This window comes from Cibotium barometz, chromosome 7 (assembly GCF_041138505.1).
Source record: "Cibotium barometz isolate CiBa-2024 chromosome 7, ASM4113850v1, whole genome shotgun sequence".
NCBI lineage: Eukaryota > Viridiplantae > Streptophyta > Polypodiopsida > Cyatheales > Cibotiaceae > Cibotium > Cibotium barometz.
The window spans coordinates 3,274,498-3,297,835 of NC_141052.1; the positions used below are offsets into that span (position 1 = coordinate 3,274,498).

At 44.2% G+C, this 23,338-nt stretch overlaps 1 protein-coding gene across 3 annotated transcripts in view; it reads left to right on the forward strand.

The window, feature by feature from the left end:
• The window catches only part of LOC147636593 (uncharacterized), a 103,016-nt gene that overhangs the window by 43,508 nt on the left and 36,170 nt on the right, over window positions 1–23,338 (forward strand). For all 3 annotated transcript variants that reach the window (XR_015266172.1, XM_086800021.1, XM_086800022.1), the window contains exons 6-7: window positions 16,689–16,869; window positions 16,976–17,157. Coding sequence is in view for 2 of the 3 variants with exons in the window: in XM_086800021.1 (XP_086656147.1) it covers window positions 16,689–16,869; window positions 16,976–17,157 (363 nt within the window). In the remaining variant the exon portion in view is untranslated. The remainder of the gene's footprint in view (window positions 1–16,688; window positions 16,870–16,975; window positions 17,158–23,338) is intronic.

The window sequence follows — 23,338 nt, forward strand, 5'->3', positions numbered from 1 at the left end:
CCTGATTCGGCCACTTGGTTGCACATAGCACTGAGCAGTGAGAGTACAAGCTTTGCCATTCAATTCTCTCTTGCTGTAGCTACCCTTTTTTCAGCTTTCATTCCTTTCTTTCTCCACTCCCTCTGCACTGCAAATCCCCCCCATTCTTTCACTTATCTATTGCATTGCAATTTGCTGCACAGTGCACATTGTGCCCATTCTTGTTTTCGCTGCTTTCTTTTTCATCTCCATTCTTGCATGCATTTCTTTGTCACTCTCATGGCATCTAGGCAGCCACATCTTGAGAGAGAGAATGAGAAGGAATTCACCCAGAGTGACTATTGGTGGCAGTAGGTGGATATTGTTAACAAATATGACTCCAAGAGAGGTGGGGCAAGAATATTTCATTACCGATATTGTGGTCTGGAAAGAGGTGGGTTAAGGCCCATTTGCTTGCCTTGCTCGGGTTTGGCATAGGTAAATGTGAGAAGATTGCTCCAACAGATGCACAAAGAATGGAACGAGAAGCTTCACTTCTTTCCCCTACACCAAATACTCGCCGCAAGGAGCATACAATAAGTGCTACAACTTAGCATTCAGCTTCTCATGGAACTCCTGTAAGTGCTACATCTGGCCATCCACCCACTTCTTTTCATAATGCATCATCTCTTGGGAGTGGTGGAAGCTCATTTGATATGCCTACTGTCACCATTTGGCCACCCAATTGGTCCACCTGTGCTTTCTTATCATGTATGTACATTGGACTGGTGTCCATGGTAGTTGTTTATGCCGGGGATTGATGCCACTCATGTGATACTGTAGACTTGGCTTTTCGTTGGCACTTATGCCTCCGTGTACATGCCCGGAAATGCTTGGTGGATTGGTGTTCCATTGGTTTTGGTATCTCGTGTACTTGCCTGGAGCACGTCTATTTTGGTATAGTCTCATGAACGGGGATTGTCCATACCAATGTTGCATTGCATAGCATCTTTATGTGCTTGCTTGCAATTGAAATTGCATGCTGTTTTCATGCTTGCTTGACCAATGTGTAGTTCCGGGTAAGGGGACGCCCGCCCGTGAACCGTGCGTGTGAAACTGTCTGCTGACATGGTTGTGTGGCATGTGAACAGGTGGTAAGTATCACCTAATCTAGGCTCAAATAGCCCTTAGGACTTAGCCAATATTTATAAGTGAGTACGTTCCCATTTCATTAAAGTTTGGGTGCCCAAAAGTCACTTATAAATTATGACCGCTTCCAAGTTCACACTCACTGAAGTCCCGAGGCGGACAAGACTCAATGTCCAGGACCTGATCCTCCCCTTTTACTCATAAATGGGCATCTCCCCATGTCCCTTCACCTGATTGGACCCCAATTCACTTACTTATTAAGAGAAAATTCGTGTTTTCTCTTAATGAAGATTTTTGGAGGCTGAAAACTCTGTTTTTCCACCATTTCTCTCTGTTTCCAAGCTCTCCATAGCCATACCCAACTTGCTAGGGTGTTTTCCAAGCTTCCAAGAGTGTTTCCAAGTGCTAATCACTCTCCTACTCACTCCCAATGACTGAAATTCAGCAAAACAGCTCTCATTGTTGCTGTAATTTCTGGTCTTTTTGCTGAAAACCCTAATTTCAGCCTTCCTTTCTCAAGTTGAACCATAGGGGAAGCTTTCCCAAGGTTCCCTTCATCCTCTTGAAGACTTTTGTCGCGAAGAAAGGCGACAAATCAAAGATCTCAACACTCCAAGGGCTTCCATCGCGAAGACTTCCGCTGTCACATCGACTCTACTTGCTATTGGTAAGCTGTTATGCTTAAATATGGGAGCAAGTAGCAGGAGGGAGGAACCGGATTACAAGATCACATACCCTGTGTAGTGTTCTCTTGTCCTTCATGCTCTCTTGCAGATTGTTGCTACCATGTGTTGGTGGAACAATAGAGAGCAGATGGTAGGGAACATGGACACTTAAGAGGGTAGTGTGGGTTGCAAGTATACATTGACAATCACTTGTTTGCAATACTGTATTCATATGCATTGGTATGGAAATCTGGTTAGAAATGCCCGTGTCACTATGTACTTGATTCTCCCAAAATCAATATACTTTATTTGAGGGAGGGGTCGGCCATTCCGGCTCATTGTGTGTCTCTTGTCAATTCAGCAATTTACTTCTTGTATTTGAACAAGTGTCCATCAAATCTTAGTGTATTTAAGTGTATTGATTAGCATTGTGTTCAACTAAGTCACATTGGTACTAGAGCATACGGTTCTCTTTCACTTCTATCGTGAGAGAGGATCACCGTGAACACTAGCTATCTCTACACTTAGAACAATGTGGACAGCCATACAATGAATGTTGGAGATGCTAATACAAGTGGCAGGGACAGTGAAATGCATGCCTTCAATGCTTTACAGGATGAGCAAACTCATGTGGTGCACAATAGGGAACATGAATATGTGGGATAGCCGTCCCGTGGCAAAGAGAAGATGCAGGAAGAAGAGTCCATAGTCTTGAGGGCTGAACTTACTCTATACAGACTCTTCTCCATGTACAACAAGAAGAATTGAATCTCTACCGCCGTGAGGATCCATTTGTACATGACCGTTTGAAGGCCAAGAAAGCTGAATCTTATATGGATCATGCAATGGCAATGATTGCTCAAGAGTTGCACATGCAACCGAGGGATGCAGAGCACGTGCATACTTGGCTCGTACCGAGGAGGCCTATGCAGAAAAGGCAACCATCCCACATGTCTTGGAATCCCCACAAGTGCTCGAACAAGAACTTATGTCTAAGAGGATGAATCTCCATGCTATGGGAGAGGAACAATCAGTGACTTCACGCCATGCAGGAATACCTTATGTAGCCCGTGAAGGATACAATGTTTATGGTATGTCAAATGTCATTGCCGGCTGAAAATGTGCATGCACATTACATGCATCATGGGCTGCAATTTTCTGTTGGTGCAGGTGTTCCGCGTATCTCTCATGCCACTCATGCCTTCGAGTGTGCTCGTGAGGGAGAAGTTATGGGTGAAAATGTATCAATGCATGTTGAGGGGCCAGCCATGCCTCATGCTTACTGGGCACATGTATCTATGCCTTATGCATCACCTTTTGGTCCAAAAATGATGCCAGTCACAGGGGCTGTCCCAATGGACAAACATGGGGGAAAACATGTTGAGATGCACACACATGCATCAAAGTCTCGTGACTTCAAAGCCAGAGACAAATCTGTGAAGTTTGACACATATCATGGGGAATATGATGCATCAAAGACACTTGCTTTTATTGCCCAGTTTGATATTGCTTTCAGTGATGAGGATTTCACTCAGAAATCCATGATCCGGCATGTAAGCATGTTCATGAAAGGCACTGCTGCCCATTGGTGGCTCACGGAGAAGCTCTCACCGAATCTTGTTAGATCATGGGAAGAGTTCAAGGAGAGGTTCTATGCTCAATTCTTGCCTCCCAATGCATTGAATGAGATAACAATGAAGTGGGATTGGGTAAAGCAAAATGAGGGGGAATCGGTAAATGCATATGTACAAAAGTTTTGGAAAGTGCTTTTGGAGGTGCCTCCATTTATGCATGTCATCGAGGCGGAAAGGAAGAGAAGGTTTCAATCGGGATTGCAACCCGTGTACAAAGCGGGACTACAAATGTATCCTGGTCATACCTTACACCAATTAATCACAGCTGCCACCGCCACCGAGCAATTGGAACTCAAATCGAGTCGATCCAATAAGGCTAAACCCTCATTTCAAGGCAAAGAGAGAGCTGTCCAAAACCTGCAAAATGATGGACAGCCACCTAAAAAGGACCAAAACCAAGATAAAAATGGTACACAGGCTCAAAATAACACTACCAAGAAGCATCCCTTCAAACTGAGAGACTATGGTCTCACTCATATGAGTGAGGGGAAATGCTTTACTTGTGGTAACACCGAGCATATTGCAAAGGCATGCCCAAACAAGAAGAAGCGTGATAATGCAAAAGCCTAATGTGCATATGGTTCCAGATGTGAAGGGCAACACTTCACATGATAGCAAAGATAGGGTTGTATGTAAAGCTTGGGGACAGCTCAAAGATCAGCCCGCTTTGTTCATGTTTGATGATTGTGCATGTGAAAATTTCATATCCACACAGATGGGAGCTGCTTTGGGTATTGAAGTGGAGGACATGGGTCCTCAAATTGAAGCAGGGGTTGCCTTTGTTGGTAGAGAAGTGCAGGTCATGCCTATTTTTGGCAAGTTACGCATACACATTCAAGACTATGTGGATCATGAGGATTTTCTTGTGGCGTCTTTGAATGGCTGTGATGTATTGCTTGGAAAGCCTTGGCATACACATATTGATCTGTGCAAGGCTTACAAGACCAACAGGATCACCTTCATGCATAAAGACCGACAACATGTAATTGATGCTGGTGAAGAGGGTGATACCATTCCCCTTGTATCTCATGTACAAATGAAGAAAGTAATGAAAAAGAGTGTTTTTGTCTACTTGATTTTTGTACGAGACCATGTTGAGGAAAATAATGCACATGTAAACACTCTTAGTAATGATAGGCTGAAATTTTTGCAAGAGCACAATGATTGTTTTGCTGATGAGTTACCACCTGAACGACCGGAAGATCATTGCATTGATCTTGTGCCAGGTAGCTCACCACCTAATAGGCTAGCCTATCGTGTAAGTGCATCCCAAAAAGAGGAGATCATGAAGCAAGTGAATGAGCTTCTTGAGAAGGGTTTGGTTCAGCCAAGCTCTTCCCCATATTGTTCACCCGTCCTCTTGGTTCAAAAGAAGGATGGATCCTGTCGTATGTGTGTGGATTATAGAGCTTTGAATAAGCTTACCATCAAGAATCGGTTTTCGATTCCACACATAGATGACATCCTTGACAAGTTGGATGGATCGGCATGCTTTAGCCGAATTGATCTCAAGAGTGGGTATCATCAAGTGCGTGTAGTGTCTGAAGATGTACACAAAACTGCTTTCAGGACAACATTTGGGCTTTATGAGTATCTTGTTATGCCTCTTGGTCTTACAAATGCCCCGGCTACATTCAATAGAATGATGGATCGCATATTCCGTGGGTACAAGAAATTTACAGGTGTCTTCTTTGATGACATCCTAGTCTTCTCGAAGACCGAAGAAGAGCATAAAGCTCATTTGGCTATTGTTTTTGAAGAGCTCCATAAGCATAAACTTTTCATAAATGCAAAGAAGAGTGAGTTCTTCTTGTCAGAGATACATTATCTTGGGCATATTGTGTCCAAAGATGGGGTGCGGATGGATCTTGTAAGGATTGATGCAATTCGGAATTGGCCCGAATTGAGTTCGGTGCATGAGATCCGTAGTTTTCTTGGATTATGCTCTTACTACCGCAGGTTCATTCGGCACTTTGCATGGATTGCTTTAGATCCGTAGTTTTCTTGGATTATACCGCAGGTTCATTCGGCACTTTGCATGGAGTGCTTCTCCTTTACATGATTTGACAAAGAAGAAGGCCGTGCTCAAATGGACTAATGTAGAGAGAGATGCATTCCTCAAATTGAAAGATGCAACTACTCATGGTCCGGTGTTGATCATTCCGCATTTGCAAAAGCCTTTTTGTGTGGAATGTGATGCATCTGGAAATTGCATAGGAGCTGTCCTTAATCAAGAGGGACATGCCGTGGCTTATGAGAGTCGTAGATTGCATGATGCAGAGCTATCTCTTGGCATTTATGAGAAAGAGCTCTTGGCTGTAATTCATGCACTTACTATATGGAAACATTACCTTCTTGGGGCTGATTTCACTGTGAAGACAGATCACCAGAGTTTGAGGTATTTTCTTACTCAAACTAAGTTGTCAGAGAAGCATATGAGAATGGCCAATTTCTTCTCTATGTTTCATTTTCAGATCTTGCACACCCCGGAAAAGAAGAATGTAGTGGCCGATGCATTGTCACGAAAGCCGTATGTAGCAGCTATCTCGGTTGCATCTCATGGGGACTTGTCTACCATGCGTGATTTGTATCATACGGATGCTGATTTTGCCACTATTTGGGCTGATTTGATGGCTGGTCATGCACATGCCTCATATGTGATCAAAGAGGGTTATCTCACGAAAGATAATTGCCTATGTGTGGTGTCTGACATGAGTCAAAAGGTTTTGGATGAGTGCCATGCTCCTCCATATGCTGGTCATAGAGGCATAATGCCTACTACGCACATGATTGAGCGGTATTTCTTTTGGCTAGGTATGCGGAAGGACATAGAGGCACATGTACGTGCATGTATCACCTGTCAAAAAGTCAAATTTGATAGGCAAAAGGCACCAGGTTTGCTTCAGCCATTGCCTATTCCCACGCAGCCATGGGAAAGTATTACAATGGATTTCATTATGGACTTGCCACGTACCCAACATGATAATGATGCAATTTGGACAATTGTGGACAGGTTTCGCAAGCAAGCTCATTTCTTGCCGGTCAAAAAGACCATCAAAGTTGAGCATATGGTTAAAATATATCTTGCACAAGTGTTCAAACATCATGGAATGCCGAAGTCCATTGTGGGCGATAGAGATCCCAGGACTACAAGTCTCTTTTGGCGGGCCTTATTTGATAAAATGGGCACCAAATTGGACTTCTCATCAGCTTATCACCCTCAAACGGATGGGCAAAGTGAGGCTGCAAATTCAGCCGTGTTAGATCTCTTGAAATGTTATGTGGCGGATTAGAAGTCTTCATGGGAGAAGTACTTACCGCTTGTGGAATTTGCATACAACAACACGGTGCATGCATCTATGGGAAAGGCCCCGTTTGAGATTGTTTATGGTAAGGTGGTTTTGCCACCCATCCTTCGCACAAAGGATGAGATATTTGCAGCTGATGAGTATGTAAGAGACTTGGATATTGCTTTTGGTCAGGTGCGGACAGCCATTGCAAGGTCACAAGACAAGCATAAAAAGGCTGTCGACAAGCATAGAAGGCAATTGGATGTTAAAGAGAATGATTGGGTATTGCTGAAATTTAAGAAAGCAAGACTTGCAAAGAGGCTTGGCAAAGAGGGTGCATATCCTAAGCTTGCAACCAGGTACTATGGGCCTTTTCGAATGATCGAGAAGATCAATGAAGTGGCTTTCAGATTGGCATTACCTAGTCATTGGCATATACACAATGCTTTTCATGTGAGTCTCCTTCGCAAGTATGTAGGGCCGGAGCCCAGTGAAATGGTCATTGAGGATCCACCAGAAGTGGATGAGCTTGAGGAGATCTTGCAGCCAGAGCAAATTGTGTATCACAAGGAACGCAAGCTTGCTGCAGGCAAAGTTGTGAGGCATTACCTTGTGAAGTTTAGGAACTATCTTCCCATTGATGCTAAATGGGTAGATGAAGAGTTCTTCAAAGATTACCCGTATTTGCTTCAGACATATTTGGATGCTTTTCAGTTGCGGATAACTATTTAGAAGCCGGGGGGGATGTCACCATTTGGCCACCCAATTGGTCCACCCGTGCTTTCTTATCATGTATGTACATTGGACTGGTGTCCATGGTAGTTGTTTATGCCGGGGATTGATGCCACTCATGTGATACTGTAGACTTGGCTTTTCGTTGGCACTTGTGCCTCTGTGTACATGTCCGGAAATGCTTGGTGTTCCATTGGGTGTGGTACCTCGTGTACTTGCCTGGAGCATGTCTATTTTGGTATAGTCTCATGAACGGGGATTGTCCATACCAATGTTGCATTGCATAGCATCTTTATGTGCTTGCTTGCAATTGAAATTGCATGCTGTTTTCATGCTTGCTTGACCAATGTGTAGTTCCGGGTAAGGAGACGCCCGCCCGTGAACCGCCCGTGTGAAACTGTCTGCTGACATGGTTGTGTGGCATGTGAACAGGTGGTAAGTATTACCCAATCTAGGCTCAAATAGCCCTTAGGACTTAGCCAATATTTATAAGTGAGTGCGTTTCCACTTCATTAAAGGTTGGGCGCCCAAAAGTCACTTATAAATTATGACTGCTTCCAAGTTCACACTCACTGAAGTCCCGAGGCGGACAAGACTCAATGTCCAGGACCTGATCCTCCCCTTTTACTCATAAATGGGCATCTCCCCATGTCCCTTCACCTGATTGGACCCCAATTCACTTACTTATTAAGAGAAAATTCGTGTTTTCTCCTATTGAAGATTTTTGGAGGCTGAAAACTCTGTTTTTCCACCATTTCTCTCCATTTCCAAGCTCTCCATAGCCATACCCAACTTGCTAGGGTGTTTTCCAAGCTTCCAAGAGTGTTTCCAAGTGCTAATCACTCTCCTACGCACTCCCAATGACTGAAATTCAGCAAAACAGCTCTCATTTTTGCTGTAATTTTTGGTCTTTTTGTTGAAAACCCTAATTTCAGCCTTCCTTTCTCAAGTTGTACCATAGGGGAAGCTTTCCCAAGGTTCCCTTCATCCTCTTGAAGACTTTTGTCGCGAAGAAAGGTGACAAATCAAAGATCTCAACACTCCAAGGACTTCCATCGCGAAGACTTCCGCTGTCATCGACTCTACTTGCTATTGGTAAGCTTTTATGCTTAAATATGGGAGCAAGTAGCAGGAGGGAGGAACCGGATTACAAGATCACATACCCTGTGTAGTGTTCTCTTGTCCTACGTGCTCTCTTGCAGATTGTTGCTACCATGTGTTGGTGGAACAATAGAGAGGAGATGGTAGGGAACAATAGAGAGGAGATGGTAGGGAACATGGACACTTAAGAGGGTAGTGTGGGTTGCAAGTCTACATCGACAACCACTTGTTTGCAATATTGTATTCGTATGCATTGGTATGGAAATCTGGTCAGAAATGCCCATGACACTATGTACTTGATTCTCCCAAGATCAATATACTTTATTTGAGAGAGGGGTCGGCCGTTCCGGCTCATTGTGTGTCTCTTGTCAATTCAGCAATTTACTTCTTGTATTTGAACAAGTGTCCATCAAATCTTAGTGTATTTAAGTGTATTGATTAGCATTGTGTTCAACCAAGTCACACCTACACATGCGTCTTCCAAAGGAAAGGCTAGGCAGTCCACTCTTCACATAGCATGCCATCCACAAAGAAAGGCATTGGTTGATGCTGCTGTAGTACGCTTTTTCTACTCTTGTGGGATCTCTTTTAATGTTGTTCACTCACCATTCTTCAAAGAGATGGTGGCTGAAATTGCAGCATTTGGTGGTGCATACACTCCACCCTCTTATGATGCCTTGAGGGAGAGATTGCTTGAGAATGAGATAACATCCATCAATGAAGCCATTGTACCTATGAAGGAGAAACGGAGCACGTATGGGGTCTCTTTAATGGCTGATAGGTGGAGTGATATACGCAGCCATTCATTGGAAGACGTTCTTGCAGCATGTAGAGGGAATCCACTCTACATAAAGTCTACAGAAGCTGGGGTGAGACAAAAAACTGTTCTTGTGCTATGTGAGATATGGAGTGAGGTTGTAGAGTATGTGGGTCCACAAAATGTGGTTCAATTTGTTTCAGATGGTGAGAGTAATATTAAGGCAACATGGGCCTTATTGGAGCATAGGTACTTGCACATTACATGGAGTCCTTTCATGGCACATTGTCTCAATAACTTGCTTAAAGATATTGGAAAGTTGCATTGGGTAAAGGCCACCATTGACACAGACAAAAAGGTTGTTTCTTTCATAACCCGCCACCATTACTCTCTTGCATTATATCACAGGTTTGCAAAGAAAGAGTTATTGAAGTACTCTGACACCCGCTTTGCATACAGTTTCATGATGCTTTGCCGTCTCTTTCATGTGAGTCCAGCCCTAAAGCAAATGATGGCATGCCCTGATTGGGAGTCGTGGCCGACTCATAGGCAAGCACTTGGGTAGCTTTGCTGTGCTACTATTACATAGGATGAGTTTTGGCCTTCTGTAGAGCATCTTCTCAAGTTATGTTGGCCGATTGTTAAGGTTTTGAAGCATGTGGATGGAGATGTGCCTTACATTGGGAAGATTTATGAGGCCATAGATCGGATGGTTGAGAAAATCCGTTTGATAGAGACTGATGCAGATAGAAGAGAAGAGTTGGAGGATCTTGTAGAGAGTAGATGGAACCAATATTATTCTCCACTACATACAGCTACCTATGTGCTTGATCTAGAGTTTCAACACAAGGGGAGACAACATTAGGCAGACGGTGAGGTGGTACGTGGTTGGAATGCCACTTTGTAGAGGTTGGTTGGTACTCCAGAGGAAAGACGCAAGGTGAAGGATCAACTTGCAAACTACCGCCAACAAAGAGGGAATGTTTGGATGGAGTGACGCACAACATGATAGGTTGAAAGCTGAAATTTAAACCTTTATTTAAATCTATGTCATATGAATCTTTATTTGATGTTTGAAGTGTAATTGTGGTTTTTCAAATTTTCATGTTGTAGGTTTCATGTTGGTGCTGTCACTTGGTGGGAAGACTATGGTGCAGAAATGCTAGAGCTTCAGCACTTGGCCATTCGTATTTTGGAGCAGGTGTGCTCTTCATCAGCTTTGGAGCGTTTATGGAGTACCTTTGGTCACATACTCTCAAAGAAGAGGAATCACCTTGGGAGCAAGAAAGCATATGAGCTCGTCTTTTTAATGCAACCTTGCGTTTGCTAACAAAGATGAAGCATGAGTACATGCATGATAAATACACTGGCTTTCATAAATCGGAGGTAGACACGGGCTCCATCGTTGGTGATGTAGTGTAGGAGGCAAAGGGCGATGGTCAAACACATGAAGATGGCATGGAAGAAGCTCCACCGGAGGAGGAGCATGAGGATGAGCTTCAGGAGGATGAGGCTATTTCTATAGCATAGAAGAGTCTTGAGGAGTCAGGACTCTAGAGTCCAAAGAGTCTTGAGGAGTCAGGACTCTAGAGTCTAGAGTCTAGACTCTAGAGAGTAGCTTCTTTTTGGCATTTGATTTTACACTTTTTTGTAATGACTTGGTCTTGACTCTTGAGGCTTAACTCATTGATGATTGAGTGATGGATTTAGCTTATTTTGTGATTATGGCAAGTTCTGGGCAAAGAGAGTCTTTACTTTGCACCATCCTGAAAGGCATTGTACATGAACATTAAATTTGTATGAGCATTGAGGCTATGTCCATTGTCATATGAGCAATGAGCATATGAATTTAGGATGCATCATGCTTGTAAGTACTATGTACAAATTAGAAACGTGACATGTCACATGTCTAAATGTCACATACCTTTGAAGCACTAGAAAAAGATACCCAAACCGTGTCTTTGCCAGCTTCACGAGGCCATAGCGACACACGTCTCTAAATATTGAGTGAGGCTTTCAAGTGATGAACGTCATGATGTGCAAAGCCTTTTCTAACACCGGGTCAACCCACCCAAGCTTTGCAATATCCTCCATCATCAAGTCAAGGGACTGGGAAGCACATGGTGTCCATACAATGGTAGGAAAATCCCTTTCTACAAACTCTCCCATCTTTGCACAATTCGAACCATTGTCGGTGATGATTTGGACTACATGCTGTGGCCCAACCTCCTCTATAGCTTGCTGAATGTGCTCGTATATCCACTCCCTTGTGATGCGCAAACTTGGAGCCGAGGCATCAACAACTCGCACTAATGTCGTACCGGCACAAGATGAGACCAAGATATTGATCATATGCCGCCTTTTCTACATTGCAGATTGGACAAACAAATCGATTATGTAAATATTCAGTAGACAACAATATAATACAAGTCTCAAATTATAATTTAGAATGTATGAAAAGATTAAAGCAAGAGACCATTTGAGAGTCATGACTTACTAGGTCATGCCATCCATTGGAGATGATAGAGCATCCATATCTTTGCCAACACGCCCTCAATCCCGTCAACTCTTATTTGATTTGGTTCACTTGAGCGGTCAAGTGTGTTGTTCTCAAGGACCCCGAGTTGACGGGATGCATGCCGGTGGTTCTTGCCGCAACCGCCGCAACTAAAGCATTGTAAAACTTATGGTATGCGGGCACATGAGCAATGTTAAAGGGAAGATTACATTGGGTTGCTTTGCAATTTGTGTCTCTTGCTTGAGCTTTGGGGTGTATAGTGATGCAAGTGTAGTTTGAGTACCATGCACAAGTTCCCTAGCCCTCTTCTTTGTATAGACTTGTGTGGGTTGTGTGCTAGAAGGCATGGAAACATGTGTCTCTTGATTTTCATCTATTGGGAGGTTTGATAGAGACTTACCCATAAGAGGAGAATCCGTCGTAGTTGCACGTGAGTGTGTAGGTGTATCCCTCGATGTACTTGGGGGTTGGGAGCTCATAGCACCAACATTTGAAGAGCTTGGTGGTTGTGAGCTTGGGACCGATGGTTGTCCGCCTCCTCTTGCACTTTGCTTTGAGGCTTCGAATTGCCTCGCTGCTTCTACACACTCCTCAATGTGCTCTCGGGGTAGTGAAGGACGCAAGAGTGGGAGCACTTCTTGCCATTTTCGTTCCAAACCACCATGAGTAAGAAAAATAGCCTCACTCACACAATAGCATCCGTGTGATCCTTGCTTGTCCTCCCATGCGAAGTGAGCTCTTGCACGGGTGCTACTACCCCACAAGACATCTCCACACAACTTGCACACTACACATCTGGAGCCCAAGGTCCTGTACTTGTGGATGAATACAGTGTCATCCCACACATTCCAGGTATTGTCATTTTTGCTGCGGTGGTGAGGCATTATAGAATTTAAGAATAGGGTTAAGAAGAGGAATTTTGGAATTAGGGAAAAAAGGAGATGGGAGAATTGAGGAAGGAGAAGAAAAGGGAAAGAAAAGGAGAGAAGATGAGGAGAAGGGAGAAACGAGAAGAAGAGGGGAAGGAAGGAGAAGAAGGTAGGAAGAAGAAGAGGGAAAGGAAGGAGAAGAAGGGAGGAGGAACAAGAGGGGAGAGGAAGGAGAAGAAGAGGTGGAAAAGTAGAGGTGAAGGAAGAGAGAAGAGGAAGAGAAGGAGCGGTGATGGAAGAGGAAGAAGAGAAGGCTGAAACAGGTGGCTGGTGGGCTGGCGGTGAGTCGGCGACCGTTGACATGAAGGGCACATACCACAAAGAAGCAAGCGCACAGAGCGGAAAAAAACACGCCAAAACGCGCAAATGGGTGAAAAACGGGCATTCTTGGAATCTGGATTTGGGAGAAACGCCTCCGGTCAGGTGTTTCACATGTTTTGTAGAAACGTTTCGGCACGAAACGTTTCAGAGGTTTCGTTGGTCGTTTTTTGTGACTATGTCTTTAGCACATGTTTTACATTATAGTATTATACATGTGGCCTCTCAACTTAGGGACTTTTCCCATACCCTCCTCTTAGGATAACCTAGGATGACGTTTCTATTTCCCCCATCCTCAAAATTTCCGTTTTCGTATCCGTTCCTGTCTCTGTTTCCATTTCCCTGTTTCTCGTAACTATGATATATATATCCCTTGCCAATGAATCGGAAAAACAATCCTTAAATTGATTAAGAAAATTCACCCTTTCATTACCTATATTACTTCTTTGGAGAACTGCTGTACAATGCTTTAGAACAACATCTATGATTGCCCAACACAAGGACGAGGAAGACTGTACGTTGGCTGAGAATCCACCAATCCAAGGGGCACTGTAGAAGACTCTTCTAGGCCACTTATGGAAGACCAGGATAGCACATATGTTGGCTGAATGTTGAAGAGAAGCTTCAATGTTTGCCTAGAGAGGATAAAAATTGAATGCTTGACTTGATACTTGGATACTTGATGGAATGAGGAATGATTTACTGAAGGCTAGGCGACTTGTTTATATATGGCTTGGGGATGCTAGTCGGCCAGCTCTTCTTGGACAAAAAATGCTATAAAAGAGCATTTAGTGCTAGCGCTAACAACGTATGTTATTGCCTCCACTTTCAATGCTGCTGGCCGACTGTATTCAGTTAGCTGACTGTTGCCTATAAACATTAGATGCTACCTAATGCTGGACAAACGGAGCATGGTGCTCCCTACTGCTGTTGGTTGGCCCTAGATGCTGTCCAGGGCTGTGAACAGCCCTTGGGCAGGCTGCTGTAGCCATGGGCTGGCCCATCAGCATGCAATGCACTTGTTAATGCTTCTGATGCAAACCTAAGCTATGGCTGACTACTACATGCACTTTATCTGATGGCGTTCTCCAAGTGGGTTAAGAGGACCGACTCTAGATTGACCTCTATGGCTCGGAGACTGACCTACGTAGTTCGTACCTGACTCTCCCTGGACCGAGGGCTCACAATGGGGTCACGATGTATGACAAATGTTCCTCAAAAAGGTACCACAATTGTACAAATGTTGCATTGATGATGATGCCAGTGTGTCACTATGCACCCTAGTGTAGGGTGCATGTAAGTGATTTTGACAAATATATAATGGAAAATAACAAAATAAAAATTAATAGGGGACTCTACCGAAATGGAGACAACCAAGCTTGATAACATAGTCGTCAAATGTATTTTTGTGTGATACACACACACACACACACACACACACACACACACAAAAAAAAAATCTTCTCCAGTAGAGATGCTTTTCTAATGAGAAATAACTTCCATCTCTCTAGGGAAGATGTTACTGTGCATGGAGGACATGTTTTGTGGTGGTATGCCACTGCCGCATGCTGAAAATTTGGATCTGCCAGCTGATTTTCAACAAATACCTTGTGGTGTGCCTTTGGATGTGTGTGACATGCCTCTATGTTGAGGATGTTGAAAGGGAAGCAATTCAAGAGGCTAGAACAGTCCCGAGATAGCTTCTTGGGACACTCGAGGACAAACATATGCAAGCTCCTTTGCAAGGGAGAATCTGAGTTGCAACAAGGGCTAGACATAGTGCAGACTTGCTTTGTTGAGTAGTATCATGGATGTGGAAGAGCAATGTACGTATGTGCAATCCAAAGGCATTTTCTATTGGAAAAATGCAATGCAAGCGGAATATACCTCTATTTTGAAAAACCAAACATGGGATCTTGTGGATTTGCCACCTGGCAAGAATGTGATTGATTCTAAGTGGGTTTATAAAGTCAAGCGTAAATCTCATGGCTCAATAGCCAAGTACAAGGCTAGACGCATTGCCAAAAGATTCTCTCAAGAGAAGAGAATTGAGTATAATGAGACTTTGGTTCCCACATCAAAGATGACAAGGGTGGTAAGTGCTTTAGCAGCTTATCATGCATTCCTTGGACATAAAGATTGCATTTTTGAGTGGTGAACTTTAAGATCTTTATGGTATCCTAGGGGTGGGTATCAAAAGATATGTGTATCTGAGCAGCCAAGGGTTTCAAAATAGTCCAGTTGAGAGCACTCTACATTTGGAAGGAAAAATCAGATTTGGGCATCATATTGCGTAATATGGATGGCATGATCTTGACAGGGAATAATGTGTATAAAATTTCAGTAGTGAAAGTTGAATTAGGGACAACAGATCTTGATTCCTTCCATTATTATTTGGGCAGAGAGAGGACGTCATAGTAATGTCTCAGATCAAATATATCAATGGGATTCTGAAGCAGTTGGGATATGGCAAACTGCAAACCAATTGCAATTTCTATTGAGGCCTGTTGAGACAGGCCTCAAGCGCACTAGCTTTAATGCCAGAGATTATGTGGATGTCACTCTCCACAGTCAACTGTTAGTTGCTTGAGTTATCTATGCAACACTAGACCACACATGGCTTATGGTGTTTCCCTGTGAAACAAATTCATGCACACCCCATGCACTTCACATTCAAAAGCTGTGAAGAGAGACTTAAGGTACCTCTAGGGCACATAAGACACTTGGTTTGTTTTATGCTAGAGGAGGTGACATTCACTTGTATAGCTATAGTGATTCAGATTGGTCTGGTGATTATGATACACGACAATCCACAAGTGGCAACTCACCGATTCTCAGCAAGAAACAACCCATTGCGGCAACATCTTCATGTAAAGTTGAGTAGAGCAGCCGTCATGGCCACGGTAGAGTGCATATGGTTGAGGAGGTTGTTGGCAGACATGGAAAATGCATGAAGTGGCCTATTCTCACAGATAGAGTGCTATTGCCGTTGCAAAAAATCCATTTTTTCATGCATGGACAAAGCACTTTGAGTTTCATTATCATTATCTGAGAGAGAGGCTTCATGCATATGACATCAACCTCGTCTATTGTCCAATTGAGGACAACGTGGCATACACATCTTCACAAAGAGGCATCCTAGTAACAAGTTTGAAGCTTTTCGCCAATCTTTAAGCTTGATATGGTTTGTGATGTGATGTGACTCCGTACATCCACATATCCATACAGGATGTGATGTTACTGGAAATGTGTATTAGACATTAGTATTAGTTTGGTGATATTTCCCTTAGCAATAAGTGTCTCGTATAGACTATGGTTTGTTGTTTATAACACGACCATTGGTTCAGATGCAATGTGTCATGATATTTTTTTTAATCTTGGTGCTAGTTAGGGCTATAAACAGATAGGCCCTTACTCTTAGTACTCGTGGGTTTGTATGGTGGACCTGTACGTGTGCTTCTTTCATTCTTTACTGCACATTCTGTCGCTTACAGGTAACCTAATCCAATAATTTTAATGCTTCAAGTCATTTATTGGAGTGCTGGTGTTCTCAACTTAGAACAGATTTTTCAGTGTGCATTCTTGCTTTCCATATGATTTTGAATGGTTCCTTGCTTTCCTTGTTGGGAAATTTCAGGGATTGGCAACTTCTCATCGGGATAATTACAGGGAGTCCAGCAGATGTCAAAGAGGGAAAAACCATGGGTATGATACAGTTGAAGAATTTCGGCCTTTGCCCCGTTATTTTCATTCAATTGATCATACCAGGAGCAAGCAAACCTTTCTCAACAAATATCAATCTTCAGAGAACCTACAAGGTCTCTCAGCGACTTTTTTTTTTGCAAGTGATTAATTGTGCTTTCTCTAACATGATTTGGATCTGATAGACCTCTTTGATGGTTGTTTACACCATCTTTGTCTCAGAATGTTTTAGGATCACGCCAAGAAATCAAACAAAGAATTTTAGTGGCTTCCACACTGGCCCTGAAGCTTGTGGTATAGACATCTATAAAAGACAACAAGTGATCGAAGCCGGCTTATTGCATCACAGAGGATCCATTTGTGAGATTGATGGAAGTACTTCTCCAGGTCACTTTAAATTGCAGGTGAGTTCAATGGTATGAGTTATGTAGTAAATGCAGAAGCATTTATAAGCATTTATCCGCTTGGTTTGCATATAGAGTTTTGTTTGTGAGTGTGCACACGCATGCGTGCGTGCACATGTGGCTTGATATGTAATACATTACATATGACATGACATAGGACCTCAACACGACATTGAAACGAAGAAAATGCTCCCAAATGCCAGTTTTAACACACATTTCAGGAGTATGCCATGAAGTCTCTTCTGATGTCACACGTCATATGACACATAACATGGGGTTGGAAACACTCGTTCAAAATGTGTTCTGTTTGTACATTTCAGAAGTTCCATACAACCTGTAAAGGAGAGAGATTCAGCTCATATGATTAATATCAAAGCATGAACAAAGATTAAGCATAACTTAGTAACCAGCATATCATAAAATAGGTGGTAGAAAACCTACCCATGCATGCCTCTCTCTCTCTTTCTCACATACACACACACACACACACACACACACACACACACACACACAGTTATATTAAACGTCTCCTGAAGACCCAGTGGGTCTATGAGACCAAAGTGATACAATGCTATCCATGTTATGTCTCACCATGGGAAAGAAAAACAATTCGAGTACAAATAACATAGCTTTCTGCTGAAAGTAGAGGCTGATACAATGATCATTATGGGGTATAAGCACTAGTACAAGAGAGCATGTGGGGCACATCATCATCATGGGGTATAGCACTAGTATATACAATGATACAAGAGAGCATGTGGGCCACATCATCCTCCAGTAGAGGGTACACCTCTCTCAAGTATGTTGAGCATGGGGTTCCTGAGTATGGCCGAGAGGTCCCCTTCTGTCATGGTATGTGGAAAGGTGCTGTGATGGCGGTGGAGCATGTCCTGGATCTGGAGCTGATGGGAGGATCGTGGGTGGTGTCCATGGGCTGGGGATGCTGGGTACGTTACAGTGCGCAAGGCCGTTCCGAAGTGACTCCTCGGGGATGGGGCAGAGCTGAGGTATCCTGTGGTGGACCTGCAGGGTCCACTATGCAGATATCCTCTCCTTGGGCCGGGAAGAAAGTGGTGATGGTCGGTTGGAGTGGAAGGAGGGGTGGTGGCTATGGCCGATACTCTCTTAGGAGTGTATCTCTGTCTCTGCGAAGCTCTAGAAGAAAGAGTCCCAAGCAACGGTCGACCGGGAAGTACATGATCCTGGATAATGGGCCAAAACCCTTACGGAAGAGACATCGATACCTCCCGTGGATCTATTGTACACTGGGCAGTGATAGGTATAGTGCTCCTGTGTCTCAACCCATGTGTGGCATAAGTTGCAGATCCTCTCCTCCCATGGTCTCTGTATGAGCTCTCCATCTCTGAGTATGTGCTCTGCCTGCCTTGAGATCAGCTTATACGAGGCATGGTACACATGGGTCATATTCGCGTCCCAAAGTCTTAAGCGGGCAAGCCTACTCCATCCTACGTGCCAAGCGCTCCCGATCCGGAGCACCTAGGATCTCCACCACACAGACATATTCATGAGATTCTCCAACGACATGATATGCCACATCTGCAAAGAGTCATGTTTCAATTATCAGTTTTCACGTTCCTTTTTTTTTTTCCATCGCAGTGTATACCCATGGTATCATTGTACTTTTCATGGTCTTATAGGCCCTTCAGGTCTTTTGTAGACATTAATAACTCTCTCTCTCTCTCTCTCTCTCTCTCTCTCTCTCTCTCTCTCTCTCTCGCACGCACGCGCGCGCATGATTCGCATCGGTCCCACATGCGATCATTCGCGCAGGGGCCATTGCAGCCCCAACGGTGGTGGATACACTTTTTCAGATAGTCACCTACCTCCACTGCATCAGCACAATGAGCCCCCACAGATATTGGAATGTCATGTGCACACCCATCAGGTGTACAAGTGGCATGGCATCATCAGGCATATAATCAGGATATTCATTCAGGCATATATCAGTATGAGCATCATATGGGGGTGTGTTATCACCAACATCTGCATTTTAGTCATCATGAGCATATAAGGCATTAATGTGCATCAAGTCAGGGCTGTTAGTATCAGCCGACAGCCTTCAAGTCAGCCGACCAGCATTTGATGGCATTTATGGCATCCAGGTGCAGTCGTGAGCATTCAGGGCTGGCCGACTGCAGCAAGGCTGGCCGACCAGCACCAGTTCACTCATATAAAAAGGGGCGCATACCATTCAGTCCATCATCGCATCTGACATCAGCGTTTTCAGCCAACGCATCTATCTCCTCAGTGTTTCCTTCCCAGGCAACAGGAGAGCATCTGTGTTTTCAGCATCACGTCAGCATCGCATCAGTCCCAAAGCCATCCCTTCAGCGTTTCCTTCCTAGGAGACAAGGGAAAGATAGTGGGACAGCAGTTCATCCAGCATATCAGCATATTCAGCATATAGTTCATCATTCCTATCTCCTACATAGAGGGAAGCCGGCATCGAAGGGTGGACCTCAGCATTGGAGCAAGGAACAGTCCTCAGCGTCAGCATTCAGCCATTCTTCTCATCCCGAGCAGGATATTCATCTAGGACAGCATCATAGATCTATTCAGATCTCATTGTAACCCATTCGTCTAATATAGCTGCATTGCATTGCATTGACACTATTTGTCTTTCTTAAGCATATTAAGTGCAGCTCAGTCAGTCTAAGGTTGTGTTTACGACGGTCAATCCACCACATGTCACATTGGTATTAGAGCGTTACAAGGTAACCAGCCTTAGATCATTTTCATTCCATCAGTCATTCAGTCAGACATCATGTTAATTGCTTCCGTACAGCTAAATTCAGTTCTCAAAATCTTGCAGGCCACCCTTAGGGATTTTCCCTTAGGTATGCATTAGTAACCCGTCCATCTGCATTCTTGCACAGCATATAGGGTTGCACATGGCTTGCATAGCAGTCATCTTAGCAGTCAGTCTTGCATCTGCAAGGCATACATGTTTGCCCATGAATTCTCTGGGGAAGAATGACATCCATCATCAAAGGAGTACATAAGTTTTGGGCTTCAATTGGCGGTTCTCTTCCACAGAAGAAGAAAGAAGTTGGCTCCAACATCGCCTCAGGAGGTTCAGAGCTTCAGGAACCATGGAGATGGTAGGTGAAAGGTTTCCACAGGCAGGTCAGGGGTGACTCAGGTATTTCCAAGCAGTTTTAGCAGCATTTGCCATGCAGTTCCCATAGTAGATAAAGTCTTAGGCTCAAAGGATTCCACTCCTACAGACGACCTCAGTCCCGGCAGCAGAAGTCAGAAGGGGGCAGTGGTTCGGTGGAGAAGGATCGCCGGAGGAGTCGAAAGGTTGCCAGGTATACCACCCAGCAACAGTTTACCAGAGGGGAATGTCACGTGCACACCCATCAGGTGTACAAGTGGCATGGCATCATTAGGCATATAATCAGGATATTCATTCAGGCATATATCAGTATGAGCATCATATGGGGGTGTTTTATCACCAACATCTGCATTTTAGTCATCATGAGCATATAAGGCATTAATGTGCATCAAGTGAGGGCTGCTAGTATCAGCCGACAGCATATCTACATCAGCCGACAGCCTTCAAGTCAGCCGACCAGCATTTGATGCCATTTATGGCATCCAGGTGCAGTCATGAGCATTCAGGGCTGGCCGACTGTAGCAAGGCTGGCCGACCAGCACCAGTTCACTCATATAAATAGGGGCGCATGCCATTCAGTCCATCATCGCATCTGACATCAGCGTTTTCAGCCAACGCATCTATCTCCTCAGTGTTTCCTTCCCAGGCAACAGGAGAGCATCTGCGTTTTCAGCATCACATCAGTCCCAAAGCCATCCCTTTAGCGTTTCCTTCCCAGGAGACAAGGGAAAGATAGTGGGACAGCAGTTCATCCAGCATATCAGCATATTCAGCATATAGTTCATCATTCCTATCTCCTACATAGAGGGAAGCCGGCATCGAAGGGTGGACTTAGCATTGGAGCAAGGAACAGTCCTTAGCATCAGCATTCAGCCATTCTTCTCATCCCGAGAAGGATATCCATCTAGGACAGCATCATAGATCTATTCAGATCTCATTGTAACCCATTCATCTAATATAGCTGCATTGCATTGCATTGACACTATCTGTCTTTCTTAAACATCATTAAGTGCAGCTTAGTCAGTCTAAGGTTGTGTTTACGACGGTCAATCCATCACATGTCACATGGAGGCTTGCACTGGAGGAGTCCTCACAGCTCACACTTGAGGGTGACATTGGAGCATGGTACGCCAGAGTTTCCACATGGTTTTCAAGACATGGACTCTAGATGGACGACCTCCCACCTCTTCAGTACAGCTTGGACTCCCCTTTTCTCCAGCTCCCCCATGAGGACGTTAACCGAACTATCCGGTTCAACCTCCTTAGCCTTCACATACATAGTACATGGATTGCACCTTCGGAGCTCCCACTGAAGATGCACTTCTACAGATATCATTTCCTTAGGTCATAGAGGATAGCTTCTTCCATCACCAAGGCTGCTTGAGTATTCACATATCACAAGCCATGCGGATCACGATTGACCAGCAACAAGTATCCTCCCACTGCCTATGGGTTGAGACAGTGTTGGCACGGGTGGCCGGTGTGGGGCCCTCCCTTGACTCCACCCACAAAGTCTAAGAAGAGATGGAGAGCAGTGGAAACACCCTTGACGTGCCTCGTGCCGTGAAGAAATGAGTGATGGATCTCGGGGGAATGGCTTGCATGGGTTGGCATTGTCTCTCAGCATGTCCTCTCAATTCTCCGTTCGTATGTCGTTTGAGCTCTATCATGTACATTCCGAGACATCTTTGGTCCTCATACCATAGTCATAGGAAACGGCCATTTCAATCCCTAGAAACGCGTTTCTCCATTTCATGACCATCCGTTTCCATGGCCGTTTCTCGTTTCCCAAGTGATATTGTCACAGGAAACGGCCATTTCCACCCCTAAAAACTCGCTTCCCGGTTTCCATTCGTCGAACGTTTCCGTTCCCGTTTCTTGTTTATGGTGACTATGCCTCATACTGCATCACCCATGCCAGTGGTCTGAAACCCTCCTGGAAGAGGCAATGAAATCCCCTCCATATCTTATAATACGATGGGCATCTGAACATGTAGTGAATGTCACCATTTGGCACACAATTGGTCCACCCGTGCTTTCTCATCATGTATGTACATTGGATTGGCATCCATGATGGCAGTTGCATATGTTGGGGATTGATGCCACTCATGTGATACTGTGGACTTGGCTTTCCGTTGGGACTTGTGCCTGTGTGTACATGCCCAAAAATGCCTGGAGGATTGGCGTTCCATTGGGTCTGGTACCTCATGTACTTGCCGTGAGCACGTCTATTTTGGTATAGTCTCATGAACGGGGATTGTAGATACCAATGCTGCATTTCATAGCTTCTTTATGTGCTTGCTTACAATTGAATTTGCATGTTGTTTTCATGCTTGCCTGACCAATGTGTAGTTCCGGGTAAGAGGACGCCCGTGCGTGAACCGTGCGTGTGAAACTGTCTACTGACATGGTTATGTGGCATGTGAGAGGTGGTAAATATTGGTCATAAACCTAGCCTTAGGAATTAGTATTAATTTATAAGTGAGTGTGTATACACTTCATTAAGTTTTGGGCGACCAAAACTCACTTATAAATTATGACCAGCCCTGTGTTCACACACACTAATGTCTCGAAGTGGACAAAACTCAATGCCCATTGCCCATACCTTATTCCCTTTGTACAAAGGGAACAACCAGCCATGTGTCCATCCTAGCTTGCACCACAAGACACTTGTCCTTTCTACGTGACACATAGGGTGGACGTCTCATCATATCTTTCTTTCCTCTCTCTAGAAGTTGGCGCCCTCCTTCATGAGGCCTTTTGGTTGTATTTTCAGCACTTTCTCCTTTCCAACTCCATATCCAAGCTTGCTAGTGTATTTTCCAAGCTTCCAAGAGTGTTTTCAGGTGGTGTTCACTCTCCCACACACTCACAATGACTGAAATTCAGCAAAACAGCTCTTATATTTGTTGTGATTTCTGGTCTTTTTGCTGAAAACCCTAATTTTAGCCTTCCTTTCTCAAGCTGAACCATAGGGGAAGCTTTCCCAGGGTTCCCTTCATCCTCTTGAAGACCTTTGTCACGAAGGATCACGACAGATTG